The following is a 14,218-nucleotide window of genomic DNA, read 5'->3' as shown; positions in this document are numbered from 1 at the left end:
GGACGTAGTTGGAGGGAGTCTCCAGGCAGCCCCTTTTCTTCCTTTACCCGAAGGGTCCCATCTTGCCTTCTCCAGAGGGGCTCACTTGGAGTGGAAGGCTGGGTTGGTCTCCACCTGCACTTTGCTTCTGGTCAGGGCCCATCTGGGGACTGGGTCTTGGATGCCTGCAGCGCATCCCTTGCCCCCATCAGAAAACCTCATGATGGGGCTCCAATTCCCTTCCAGCTGAGCTCTGGCTGGTGCTGCTGCTGCCTGCCGCCCCGACCTCGACGAGGTTTCCAGCATGGACTGCTCCCTGGGCCTCCTTTCTGGAGCTGTCTTGAGAAAGGAGGACCCCTCCCGAGCAGCCACATGGGAAGCATTCAGCTGCATTTGGATTCCTCCCCTCTGCCCGCCCTCTGCTGTCTGTGTAACCTTCCCTATGGAGCCAGGAGGACCCTGGCCGTTTCCACCATGTGGTCCCCGACTAATTGTACCTTCTCTTGTTTTGTTCTTTCAGAAAAGCCAGAGTTGGTATAATGTAAGTATCCGTTTTCTCTTCTTGTCCGGGTTCACGGGAAGTCGGGAGGGGGCAGAGGTGGTTGGGGAGCAGAAAGAGATGTCGAGTGTGGTTTGGCTGCCCCATGGGCTTGAGCAAGTACAGAGGCCCCTGACCGGCCCCCTCCCTCAAAGACCAGGTACGCCTGCTTTCCTCTGCAGCAGGACAGGATTGCTGTGATGGAGGATTCAACCCAGGGAAGCCAGGGAGGGATGGCCCTCCCCTAGACTCCTGGACAAGGCTCCTCCGGCCCCAATGGAGGAGACCAGCTGCAGGACACATCCAGAGACCAGACAGAATTCGGGGACTGGGACAGCCCCGGGGTCCGAACTTATGGCCACCCTTTCCATCCCTCAGCCAAGACAGTTTGGGGGTGACGCAGCCAGAAGACTTTCCATTAGTAGAGAGGCTGTCCCATGTAGGAGAACTTGACTTCTGCCCCATGGCACACCTCAGTGGCCTGTGGTGGGTCTGTGGTGAAGGTGTACCTGATGCCGTCCCCCGTGGTGGCCCAGCCAGCTGCTGCGTACTCAGGAACTGGATTGTGGAGGAAGCAGTCCCGTCCAAGACCCCAACCCCCATTGTGTAGTACTGGCTGCGGCATTTTGGACTTTTCCCCCGGGGAGCAGCTGGTTGGAGTCTCTCAGCTGGCCCCGGCCACCAAATTGTACTCTGCCCTCTGGGACTACACAGTGGAGGGCCTGGCCTCAGGTCGTCTGTCCTGCTCTGAGCCTGCTGTTCCCCACACTCCATTCCGACTGATCATGCAGGTACCACCTTCCCCTTTGCCCCCAGCACCGGGCCGGGCCCCGGCAGGCTTCAGGGCATGCAGCAAGTGTGGGAGAAGGTGGCTGTGAGGGATGGTGGTGGGGGTGCGGATGCTTGGGTTTAACATAGGGACTTGGGTCAGGATCACTTGTGTGTATGTGTGTGGGATATTCTCCCACGGGGCTCAGTGATTCCCCCCCAAATCAAGCACCTCTTGCTGCCCCGTGGGCACTGTGCCCACCTAGCCTGGCACGGACAAGGCAGAGGTTGGAGGGCCTCACTGAGTGAGGCCAGTTGTGGGCCAAGGTGGCCTGTGTCCAGGAAAAGCCAGACTACAGCCTCCCGTTCCCCAGCCCTTCCCTGTGGACCCACCGTGGTCTTCACCCCTGTGCTGCTTAGAGCTCACTTCCTGGAGGAGAGAGACGCTGCTTCTGTGAGGGAGGGGAGGGGCCGCCTTCCTGGGGGCTGTTCGGGGGCATGAAGAAACTTCCGCCCCTCCGAGTGGTGTTGCAAAAGTAGTGTCCCCGAAAGGAAGCAGGTGGCTGCAGACATGTTAGACGTCGAAACTTCCAAATCTGGACATGCGAGTCCCCATCTTGGTTGCTGGTCCCCACCCTCGCCTCTTCTCGCTCTCTTTCAATCAAGATTTTCTGGTCCACCTCCCTTTGCCTTGTGTCCTTCCCAACACTTTCGTCTCTGGCTCTTCCATCCAGCTCCTCCTTCCTCTTTTCTCTGACTCCCCTTCTCTGGCTGGCTCTCCCTGCCTCTCTGCTACCAGCGGATTCCCCACACTCTCCCCTCAGTGCCTGCCCCAGCCCTGCACATGGCGGCTGGCAGCTGAGGGAAGGAGGGAATGGATGCTGCCCCACGCAGGCTGGCTGGAAGGTCCAGCCACCGAGTGAGGCCCAGAACCCAGGCGTCCCAGCGACAGATAGTGGGAGATGGTAGAGGAGCCAGGCTGCTAGAGTCCTGCTTCCTGATTAATGCCCTGCAGCTAGAGACCCTCGCTGACTGCGCATCTTCCCCGGAAATAGGCCTCCACTTAACCTCGTCTCCCAGGCCTTCCTGGGACTCAGAGATGGTCAGTGTCTCCTCCAGCCTCCACCCCTAACGCCCCAGTGAATTCCAGAAACACTGTCGACTCCCCACTTGGCACAAATCATTAACAGAGGCCAAGTGTACTGGGGGATGCTCGGCTGAGCAGCATTTAGTATCTTGGACGCATGCTCTCTCCCTGGGGCTTCTTCCCTACACTGGGGGGCCTACCCAGCAATGCTTTCTCGCAGCCTCCTTTCCTCAGCTTCCTCATCCAGCATTGCCAGGCAGATGTGGTTCCTTGTCTGCCTTCTTCCGCAGCTCCCTCTCTGGAGGCCTGATGTGGGGCAGGGATGGTATGATGCAGAGGAGGGACAGTGAAATGGACACCAGGAGGAAGAGGCAGAGTAGAGCAAAGGCTAGGACGCCGGAGGTGACAAGGGCCCTGCAGCCAGCAGGTGCCAGAGACGGCAGGAGCTGTGTCTAGTTTACCTTCCCACTTTGTCTCTGGGTTGTTCTAACATCATGAGGGAGACCACCAGGTGGCATGGTGGGTAGAGCCCTAGCAAGGCTGGCTTTGGTAACACTGGCTGGAAACCCTGCTCTCCTTCCGAGGCCGAGTGGACGGCTGGCCCACTTCTGGGTGTCAGTGGAGGAAACGAGATGCTGCCTGTTCCACACAGCAGGCGTCACCCCCTTCTCTGCCCGCGCTGAGGGGGCCGGTGTGCTTCTATCTGTAGCACGGACTCGAGCGTGACTGTTCCCCAGGTCACCATTGCCCTGCCTCCATCAGGAAGCCACCACCTGGGTGTTTCCCCAGAGCCACCTCGATTGATGCCAGGCATGTGGGGTGCCCGCATGCCCCCAGCGCCTGCACCCTTGCGAGGCTGGATGTCCCCCTGCTGTGCGCCACACATGTGGCTGTGCTCCCATGTGCAGAGGCCCCATCAGGAAGCTTTGGTTCAAAACGCTCCACGGCTCCCCTGCACTGCCCTCGAGAGTCCATTCATGGTTTTTCAGAAGGCGCTTACCTGGCCTCTGTGTTGCCCCATCCTCTCCCCCCTGCTCATCTCTACTGACCACCCTCTTAGTAATCTGTCCCCTGATACTCATGGTGGCTGAGGTGCCCTCCTTAAATGGATAGGCAGAGGCTCTGTAATCCCAGCTCTGGGGACAGTCACCAATGTCCTGTTCAGATTCAGGACCCGGGGTCATGGCAGAGCTGCTAACTGCCGAGAGAAAAGCTGTTGGAGTATCTTAGGCGTGCGCCTCCCTCCACAATCCCCGGCCCCCTCCCTTCCGCATTTTACTATCTAGCCAGGGAGGAGCTGTCACTGTGGTGCAGACCACCTTGGCCTAAAGAGTGGGGCCCGTGGTGAGAGGTGGCCAGGCCCTCCCAGGCCTGATTATGTCTGTGCCCCTTCCCCTCAACCCTTCCCTTCTACTTACTTGACCATCCCAGCTTTATTCACCAAGGCCCCCAGCTTGGGAGGCACAGCCCCCAGTAGACCTGTAATGGAGGGATGAACGGAAACATGGCTTTAGTTTCCGGAGGGAGCCAAACACAGAGTTGAGGGTGGGAGGGGTGTAGTCTGCCCCCCGGAAGGTGGCCCCTGCTGGGTGCAGTGGGCTTGCATCCTGGATGAAGCAGACATGGCCGTCCTGTCCGGTGCCTCCTGTGGGCACAGATACGGTCCTCCTCTGCTTCACCTCATTCCTGGGGGGTCAGTCATCATGGCAACCCAGGGAAGGAGCTTGTCTGAATCAGAGGTCAGGAGCCTTGGCCCTGGTGGCCACAGTGCGCAAGTTGCCCCATGCCCCTGGTTTTGAGGGGTGCTGGCTTCTTGGTGGGGAGGGAAGTAAGTGCCCCAATCCTCTAGAATGGCCAGCCAAGCAGGTCTGGCAGGCATAGGACTGAGAGCAGGAGAACAAAGCTTTGTAGGCATGAAATGGGGACATTAGGGGGACAGTGTGGAAATTGGAAGATCTGAGAGGGGACTTGCTGCTGACAGCCTCGGCAGCCTGTTCTTTCCAAGAGGGCTGTCTGTCCTTCCTTTAGTTCTGCCCCTCTGCCCGCTGCTGTTTATCCATGGTCTTGAAGTCTTCCTGACCTACGCCCCTCAACCCCTATCCTTCACCTTTTCTGGAATGGTCCCGTCTTTCCTGATGAGACCCCCTCCCAATCTCCCCATTGCCTTGCCTTTCTGCATGATGCCGTCTACTCCCTCCTCTCTCCTCTCTGTTCATTGCCTCCGTGTCTCCTACATCTGGTTCGTCCCTACCTGGACTTGGTTGAAGGGCCAGGATTTCCTCTGAGGGTCTTAATTGAATTCTTCTAGGGCGAGGCCAGGGCTCCTTGAAAATCTGTCTGTTTTTTTTCCTGGGCTCCTCCACCCCTTCCTTCCCTGTGCCGTACCCAGGGAGGGGGTACCACTTGGTCCCAGCTCTCAATGTTTGCCATAGAGTTAATGTTTAGCTCGGGGTCATTTCCCTCTTCTCAGGCCCGAATCTGCCTGCCGCCCTGCCCTCCCCTGCCCGACCCAGTGTGAGGGATGTAGCAGACAAAGGCTGAGCACTGAGACATGCCTCCTGAGAGCTGTCTCTCTGGGTGTACCCTGCCCAGGCCTCATCCGACTGAGGTTATCCCCGTGTTTGGCCCACAGCAATACACAAATGTTTCAGGGCAATTTCCGTAAGGATTCAGCTTATGCGGGTCTAGGTACTGCCTAGATGGTGGGGTCTGGTAAGGCCCAGGAGAGTGGCCTTCTGGTCACCCTGGAAAATCGAACTCCTCAGTTCTCCCACACCGCAGAGGATAGGGCTGACACACGCAGGCTTCTCTCTAGAAGCTTGAGTGGATGGTTTAGAGAATGCACAGGGACCGGGTACCAGGAAGCCGTGCCCATAGAGTTGGACCTGTGTGGCTGTGCACACAGACAATGCAACATAAATAGGAGCAGCTCTAGAAGTGTATGAGGAATGCAGCTGTTTGGTAATGGGGTTTGAGCAGCAGATGGCAGAAACACGTCATGCTCGGTGCTGTAGGAGGTAGAGGGCTGTTTGAGGTTCAGGCCCCTCCTTGGGAGGACAATGGTCTGACAGAGCTAGTAGCAAGCACCTGTGACAGGTGGAGGCCAGGAGGTGTGTCTGGTGCTGACACAGAGAGAGGGAGATAGGAGTTTGGGGAAGGAGTCAAACTCTTCTCTACTTTCTCTAAGACCTTTTAACCATGAGACCCTGGGTTCCTCAGAGTCAGAATCTTCAGTTTGGGGGTCAAGCATCTCCATTTTTAATGCATTCGTGAGGTCCTTTTAAAGTATGCCTGTGTTTGGGTGCCACTGGCTCAAACCCCAGACTTCTAGGCCAGAGACCCCCTTCATCACATGCAGACTTGGGACCCTCAAGGCAGGCACAGTGGGCATAGCTGGGGGAAGGGCAAGTGCCCCATTCGTTTTGAAGATCTGACTTGCTGGGGACCCAAGTCTTCCCAGTCCCAGGGCTGTCTCTTTACTGCCCTGGCTTCTGTCTGGACCCCTTCCTGGCCTCATTGGCCTCTGCTCCCCTACATTCGGCTGTCTCCTTTTGACCTTGGGGTCAAATTTTCTGCTCTTGGCATTGCTACTTGGTGGTCAAGTTCTGAGGAGCTGCCTGGAAGTCATCTTGGCCTTGGGTCCCCATCCTGCTAGTGCTGGAGGCAGGGCAGGGTCCCTGGAACTGGTGACCTCAGCTTCCCCCGGTGGTCTGCCTAACTTCTCCCCACTGGCACATCTACAGCGCAAGGGGTCCAACTTCCCAATCTCCTGTGGGGTAGGTCAGTGAGGGGAGAGAGTGCTGCAGAAGTCCCTGGATGTTCGAGTCTCCAATTTCAGATTTCATCACAGCATTCCCCCGGGCAACTCCCCCATGCCCCTCCCCCACTGGGAGCTCCAGCCAGCTCCTTTCCATTACAGGAAACATCTGTTGGGGAGGCCAGGCTAGGCCGGGGGGTTACTAGAGGACGTTGGCCAGTACCATCACCCAGATCCTGTAACTTGAAGCATGCGTAGGGCTCTGGCCCTGCCTGCCCACCCACTCTGCCTCCCTCCTGCCACGGGCGGGCCAGCCTAACAAAGACGTTGTTTGCTGGGCAGCTAAGCAAAGCACGGTCTGGAAGGAAAGGGGTGTGTGTAGGAGTGGGGGTGAGAGCAGGCCTGTTGCCACAGCCCGTGGTGGCCGCTCTGCCTGGGAGAGGGCTGTGAGTCATAGGGCCCAGTGCCCGCCCAGGGAAGAGAGTACATGGGACTGGCCGGACAGCGCTGGGAAGCTGGGAGTTCATGCTCTCCCAAGAATTTCCAACCAACTGTGAGCTGTATGTGAGTAACCAGTGGAGTGCACCTGCAGACCTGGCTGCGAGATCACCCTCTTCCTGTACAGTCTGTCTGTCCGCCTACTGTTCAGAGCCCTCAGCCGGCCCAGTACACCTGCTGTGTCGTCTGCGTCGTCTGGCCCCGGCCTGCCTCTTAAAGTGGCTGTCGACGTTCACCAGAGGAGGGGTTCCACCACATCCCCTCGGGGTCACCCTCAGCCCAACGACCAGCCACACTGTGGGAGCCAAAGTGGGACAAAGCAAAGCCTGGCCATGGGAGCCTGGCTGGCCAGCCTGTCCCAAGAGCCATGCTGACCACACCTTCCCACTCGCGAGGTGCGTGCCGAGAACAGAGCTCTAGGAGAGGAGAGGAGGCTGGTCAGGGTTACGTAGGCTCTTTGCCAAGAAGCCAGAGGTTGCCCATCTGCGTCCAGCCCAGACAAGACGGACTGTTATCATCCTGAGGGAATCAGAGCTCAAGGAGCTGGGAGGTGGAGCCGCGGGGAGCAATGGAATCTCTGACAGAGTCTGGGGTCCTCTGGAGCCTCCTGCTGGAGCAGGACAGCTGGCCTTTGCAGTGGTACCTGAAGAGGTTTACAGACACACCTGCTGGTGCAGAGCTCTGCGGTGGGCCTGGATCTGAGGAAATCCCAGCCGTGAGTGTGCCTCCCAACCCCTAAGGGCCCATATGACCGTGCCCCCGGGCCCTTGTAACTCCTCACTTGGCCCTGCCACCCGAGGTCCCCAGACCCTGATAATCCTTGAGCCAAAGTTCTTTGGCTTTTTTAAATTAAAATAGGTGAGCCATGCATCACTTTTAGAGATGATTGCTCTAAGCACGGGGGGGGGAGGGGGGAGCTGGAGGCTCACAGGGTCATGGCCGCTTGTGTCAGAAGGATCTTTGGTGGCAGGGTCATCCTACTGTGTCTCTGCTACACAGTCTAGGAGGCAGAAGCCGGCCCACCATCTACACAGGCAGCCTAGACAAAATCGGAGCGTTGATCAGCAAGGCTGAGTTAAGGAGTCCCTGCTCCTGATCCAGTAGTTGTAGAACTGGCTGAGTTCAGAGGTCAGGGCTGGATTTGTGCCCTCCTCCCCACCCACCGACTCCCTACAGCTGCAGCTTTGTTCTGAGGAGAGGGGAGGAGTGGCACCCTCCATTTGCCAGAGGTTTGGTTTGGAGATTGTGGCCAGATGCCATCCACTATGCACCTCTGTACAGTGTCTTGAGTTCCCAATGGATGTGCTGGAAGCCAGGTGCCGGAGCAATGCGGAAAGCCTGGCTGGATGCCTGGTGCCTGGATGCACCTGAAAGGGGCCTGGGGCCCCGGGCAGGCTGGTCCTCAGGCTGATAGCGGGATGTCGTAAACGCACACCTGCTTGATTGGTGCATTCATTTAAAAACAGTTAGTTGTGGTAAGGACCATAAAACGGACCATCTTAAGTATTTCTCCATTCAGTAGTATTAAGTGCCTTCGCACTCTTCTGCCACCAAAGTCCAGAACCCTTTCACCGTGTAAAACTGAAACTTGATCACCACGCCCCTGGGCAAAAAGAACCCCTTGTGGGCATGAAAGGCTGGCCGGGGGGCCCAGAGCAGGTGAACATCTCATCCGCAAGCGAGTGTGCTCTGCTGGGCCGTCCTGTTGTTTCCCTCTTGGCACCGAGACCCTGAGGCAGCGTGAGCAGTGACTCTGACCCGCTCTGGGTCAGACCCCCAGGGTTCATGCTCTCCCCTCGCTTAGTAACCACAGACTCTGGACAAGTTGCCTAACCTGTCCGTGCCTCAACTTCCTAGTGTGTGAAATGGGATCATGAAAACAGTCTGTGGTCAAATGAAATGACGTATGTGAAGGTCTAATGACAATGCTTGGTGCATGGTAATAACTCTTTTTGTGTTAGCTTAACTATAGCTCTAGAAAGGGCTCCTAGTGGCTCGTTATTTTGGCTCAGGTAGCGCTCTCACGGTCCATAAGTTTGAGCCCTGTGCCTGGCTCCATGCCGTGCCCAGGCCATAGCCTGAGCATGGAGCCTGATTGGGATTCTCTGTCTCCATCTTGCTCTCTCTGTCTCTTTCTCTCTCTCTCTCTGCCCCTCCTGTGTGAGCTTATGCATTCTCTCTCTCAGAATAGATGCATACACTTAATAAAGGTCAGTTAGATCTAATTAGGAGCCTATTGGTGATCAGGTGGGTAAGCAGGAGTTTCCAGTGTGTAGGCTCTGCCCTGTGAGGCCAGGCGGCCAGTCAGATTGGGTATCTCGGTATCAGTTTGGAGCTAGCATATGGGCCAGAGGAGTGTTGTATTTGGAGGACTTATTTCTAGCCACAGGAGAGGTTGGCTTCTAGATACTCACTCCCAATGGCCCTGATACTTGATTCAAACACAACGGCAGGTGATTTTTGCAGTTTGGGCTTCTCTGGCATAGCATTGCTTGGGGGAAGGAGCTCTTCTGGAAATCCTCCCCAAACTGAAAACATGTCATTCGTCTCCTCCAACTTGCTATATTCCTGTTCCCTCTAGCCCAAAAGCCATCAGGCCACTTAGCTCATGCAGTCAAGTCCAAGGTCTGAACGTGCCAAGGTCATAGCCTGAGTTTTCTCACAGGCCAGCGAGCCTCACAGAAACCCATAAATGAACAGTCCAAAGTGCATTTCATAGTCACCACAGCTGCATGTCAGTGAATTCCCGGGGAAGTGGGTGAGAGAATGTAAATGGCCAAGACCTATCTGTCACCAGGATGGTCTGTGTGCAGGCGCGCACTCCTGGCATAAGTAGGTCAGTGAACCTCCTGGGTGGAGTATGCATGTTTCTCCATGGCGATGCATGGTTCTTCCTGGGTCGTGCACCTGCCTTCGTGTATCATCGTCAGGTACCTTTCATCTACAGGATATGCTGCCTTTTTAAAAATTTTTAATTTTAAGATTGTAAGCTTGGAAAGATCAGGATTCTGGTCTATTCAACTGGCTGACGGAATTTCCAAAGAGGATTTGCTAAGGCAGTTTTGGGCACTGAGGCGCCCAAAAAGCTAGGTGGGCTCGGGGTCATCTGGTGGCACTGGTGGGAGGTGAGCTCAGGACCAGGAAGCCAGAAGGCTGCCCCTGACCAGCCGGAGGAGCCTTGGGGAGGGGTCTCCTTTCTGGCCTTCATTTCCTTGTTGGTGATGTAAGGGTTGGAGTAGAGAGTCTTGAAAAGGGTGGGGGGGGATGAAGATTGGGTGCCTCTAGTTGCCAGATGTGCTTTTAAATTCTCTACTTGTGTGCTTACTCTAGTACTAGATTTTTAAAAATCCAGTCTTGGTAAAGTGCAGTTGTTCTCCCTGCCCCCTCATCCCCCCACCCCACCCCCGCCCTGTTTTACTGAGAAATGATTGACATGTCACATTGTCATAGTTTTACATTTCGATTTTTTTTTCTAGTGAATTTCATACACAACCAAGTACTTGTTGTGTTAGTCATATCAACCACTTCTTCTGAGGGATGCACTGAGTACCGTCCTATTCTGGGTCCTGCCAGGGGGGTGGGGGATCCCTTCTGGGCCCCTGGTTCACTGTCAAGGTGGTACATCCTGCTGGTAGAAGGCAGGACAGCAATAGCTCTCGTAGTGGGTCCCAGGAAGCTCCCTGGACGTGTCCCTCCTTCCTTTCCCTTCTTGGGCCCTGCTTAGTATATTTGATGTTTTTGCATTGATCGTCACTGGTTACAAACCCTTTTGCAGAGGCAAATTATCTCTGCAGTGTTTTTCCAAACACACCAAAGCTCCCTTGGCCTAACCTGGCCACGTAGGGTGTGTGGGATAGCAGGGCCTCCTCTTTGCCTCTTAAACATGCAGGTGCTCTTCCTGCATCTGCCTCCCGCCCCCACAGAACCTGGAAGCATCCAGCTAACCTTGGCCATTGTCATGCAGGTATTAAGCCCAACGTACAAGCAGAGAAATGAAGACTTCAGAAAGCTCTTTAAGCAACTTCCGGACACGGAGCGCCTCATTGTTGGTGAGCTGGGAGACCTGGGAGTAGAGGGCAGGGGGCAAGAAGGAAGTCTGGGAGTGCCAAAGACAGCAGCACTCAGGCTGCTTCTATCTGGAAGGCCCCCACAGTCAAAGCCAACCCCAGTGAGAACATCTGTCTGGGAGCAGGGAGAGAAGACATCCAGAGCCCTGACCTCAGTGGTTGAGGCTCAGGGCTAAACACCATTTGTGTGGTGGCCTCGACAGAAGGCCCAGCCTGGAAGGAGTCACTGCCATTCTTAAGTGCTGTCAACAGCCCAGCAGTGAAGGGGTAGGGTAACCGTGTGGGAGAGGGGTGCTAGTTGACTTTAATTGGCCTTAAAAAAATTTTTTTTTAGTGTTTATGTATTTATTTTGAGAGGAAAAGAGAGAGAGAGAGAGAGAGAGAGAGAGAGGGAGGGAGAGAGAATCCCAGGCAGGCTCCATGCTGTCAGTGTAGAGCCCTGCACAGGGCTCAATCTCACGAACCATGAGATCATGCCTGAGCCTACATCAAGAGTCGGACACTTAACCAATAGAGCCACCCAGGCGCCCCATGGCCTTTTCTGCCTCTGACACTCTTGCCCCGCTCCGCCATCTCTTCCGTTTCTCTGCCTCTAGGCAGAAGCCTGGTGGTATTTCACATCACATGAGTTACACTAGTTCAAGTGCCTCACCCACCTAGTGAGCCTAGTGAGTGGTGGACAGTTGGACTCCCCCAGTGCTGGTGGAGGGCGAGCATGCCTAATTCTAGTGGTTTGCTAAAGATGTTTCCCGTCCCTGAGCTCTGTGTCTCACCCTTCCTGCCACAGATTACTCATGTGCACTCCAAAGAGACATTCTCCTTCAGGGCCGACTCTACCTCTCTGAAAATTGGATCTGCTTCTACAGCAACATCTTCCGCTGGGAAACTCTGGTAAAGACCTGGGGCTTGCCCCTGGGGCTGTCCCCTTGGTGCCACCGAACAAGCTGGCCCCACCTGCCCCATTTTTGTCGACTTTGTGCTCCAGCCACACCTTTGCCTGAGTCTTGAAGGATGGATGTCCTCTTCCCTGTCTTCCCCTCCCTCCATCTTGGGTGTGAAAGAGAGTGTGGGAGCATTTGCTTTTTGGAAATGCAGTGAAGTTTTCTGCAAGGGGTAGTAGAATGGTTGAGGAACGTTGGCCTTGGCACTCAGAACTGGCTTGTACCTTATCAGGGCTCTCCACCTAGTGAGCTCTGTGTTACTAGGCTGGTCCTTTGTTCTTTCTCTGTTTCCTCATCTTACGAAATCAAATGGGAAAAGGTAGACTGGGTGACTTTTATGGTTCCATCCAGAGCCAATGTTTCTGTGTTTCTGTAAGTGGCAAGTGATGGGGCCTCTGCACATTAATCGGACTGCGTTGCTTGAGAAAGAAGGCTCCCTGGGCCGGGACCTAAGGCACCCTTGAGGCACCCTCTAGGTGAGGCTCAGCTGCCACCTTGCCATGTGGCCTCCATGAAGTAGGAGAATAAAGCAGATGATCTCCGAGGAGGTCCCTTCTAGGTTTAGAAATATGGAGACTGAGATCTGATCTCGTCTCTCTGAACTGATGCCATGCAAACGCTCATTGCTGACTCCACTAATGTCTCCTCTCATTTGTTATCCATTCTCCCTTCCCTGTGGGGGTGCCAGCTGACCGTCCGTTTGAAAGACATCTGCTCCATGACTAAAGAAAAAACAGCCCGCCTCATTCCCAATGCCATCCAAGTTTGCACTGACTCAGAAAAGGTAAGTGGAGTCTGACCTTGGACTTCCTACTCCCACTGCCCCTGTCCCCAGGCCCCTCCCCACTTCTGTCCCTCTGTTGCATGAATATGGAGGCCAGTAGGATGACAGCAAGGTGATGCATATAGTGGGGGCACCCGCACTGAATCAGGGTGTTTGGATTCGGGCAGGGGTGAAGTTGGAATGGTTCACTTTGGACTTGGAGCCAGAACTCTTGAATTGAGTCCCGTAACCATAGGTAGATTACATCAGGTCTCTCAGCCTGTTTCCTCATGTATAAAATGGAGCCAGTGGGTCACATGGATGGCTTAGTTGGTTGAGCATCCAGCTTCAGCTCAGGTCATGATCTCACAGTCAGTGGGTTTGAGCCCCACGATGGACTCTGTGCTGAAAGCTCGGAGCCTGGAGCCTACTTCCGATTCTGTGTCTCCCTCTCTCTCTGCCCCTCCCCCGCTTGTTCTCTGCCTCTGTCTCTGAAAATAAAATAAAGACATGAAAAAAAATAAAAAAGTTAAAAAAGAATAAAATGGAGCCAGCCATTCCTATAACATATTTGGAAACCCTAAATAGTAAAGCACTGTACAAATGTAAGATGTCATTACATATTCGCATAGGTCATCAAAAGGGGTGAAGAGCCTGGTAGGAAATGGATTGAGCACATCAGTATGGGAGAAATGTGGTAGGCAACACTGAGGACAGAGAATACACTGTGTTCTTTGATCTTTAACCAGAGCCTGAAGACTGATAGCTTCAGGGCTGTGGGTGGACCAGGCTTCTGCAGAGCACAGGGGTACCATGCCCTTGGACTTGGGCATTTCAGGGGCATCAACCATGAGACTTTAGGGTTTGGTTTGAATTCTGCTTTTTCACACGAATCAGCTTTGTGATTACAGAAGTCAATCCCCACCAGCCTATTAGGTATTAGCAGTTATGTGTATTTTCCAAGGCTTTTGTGTGGTGAAAATGAATCAGCAGCATTTGTAAAGCACCTAGATTGCCCATCATTTCCCTCTTTTGTGTCGTACAGGGTCCCCACTAATCTATAAGCACAGTAAGAGTGGGAGTCCTTCCCTGTTTGATTGCTGTACCCCAAACGTGTAAAATCGTACCCAGCACATACTGTCTCTAATTACTTGTTGAATTACTAGCTGAAAGGGTGAGTAGGTTAGAGGGTTTGTCTTCTGCTTCCCAAGGACCAGTTCACAGCCCACCACTTAATAACCTTCAGTAGGTGAAGGAAACTGTTTTATGGAGGTGAAAACCTCAAACCAGAGAGAGAAGCACCGATGAAAGTGCAGGCGAGTGAAGGACTTGGTGACAGTGAGGACTTAGGGGCCCCAGGTAGACAGACTGGAGGATTCATCCCCATCGCTAGAGCACCATGGTGTCATGGTCACGGGTAACTGAGTCAGTAGCCTTTGGGGATGGAGCCAGCAGCTTCTGTATTTAAAAGGATGAAGCACCCCATCTCCTCCTTTTGTTACATTGTGAGTCTTAGTGGATATATCTTGCTTTTTTCTCCTCCCATCTAGCACTTTTTCACTTCATTTGGGGCCCGGGATAGGACGTATATGATGATGTTTCGTCTCTGGCAGAATGCGCTCCTTGAGAAGGTAAGTGCCACCTAGCTCCTCCCTTCAGCCTCAGGATGCGTGTCCACCAGAAGGTTCTTTCCCCTTGGAGAACCTTGAGTTCTTCCTAGGGTGAAGGCCCCATGGAGAGAACGCTCTTCCTGGGGATGTTGGCTAGCTCCAGAGCAGCCCATGTGGTTCTAGAAGTCCCCCAGACTCAGGGTGAGTTCC

At 54.5% G+C, this 14,218-nt stretch overlaps 1 protein-coding gene across 15 annotated transcripts in view; it reads left to right on the top strand.

Moving 5' to 3' along the window:
• GRAMD1B (GRAM domain containing 1B) overlaps nucleotides 1-14,218 on the top strand; it is a 161,351-nt gene that overhangs the window by 121,654 nt on the left and 25,479 nt on the right. For 13 of the 15 annotated variants that reach the window (XM_029915179.1, XM_029915177.1, XM_029915174.1 and 10 more), the window contains 5 exons: nucleotides 500-520; nucleotides 10,592-10,676; nucleotides 11,482-11,585; nucleotides 12,324-12,419; nucleotides 13,949-14,029. In XM_029915179.1, coding sequence (XP_029771039.1) covers nucleotides 500-520; nucleotides 10,592-10,676; nucleotides 11,482-11,585; nucleotides 12,324-12,419; nucleotides 13,949-14,029 — 387 coding nt within the window. Of the gene's footprint in view, nucleotides 1-499; nucleotides 521-3,942; nucleotides 7,343-10,591; nucleotides 10,677-11,481; nucleotides 11,586-12,323; nucleotides 12,420-13,948; nucleotides 14,030-14,218 lie in introns of those variants that run through there. The other 2 variants (XM_029915184.1, XM_029915187.1) reach the window with 2 other exon arrangements.

Source organism: Suricata suricatta, chromosome 11, assembly GCF_006229205.1.
Source record: "Suricata suricatta isolate VVHF042 chromosome 11, meerkat_22Aug2017_6uvM2_HiC, whole genome shotgun sequence".
NCBI lineage: Eukaryota > Metazoa > Chordata > Mammalia > Carnivora > Herpestidae > Suricata > Suricata suricatta.
This window is presented reverse-complemented; position numbering and strand designations above follow the sequence as displayed.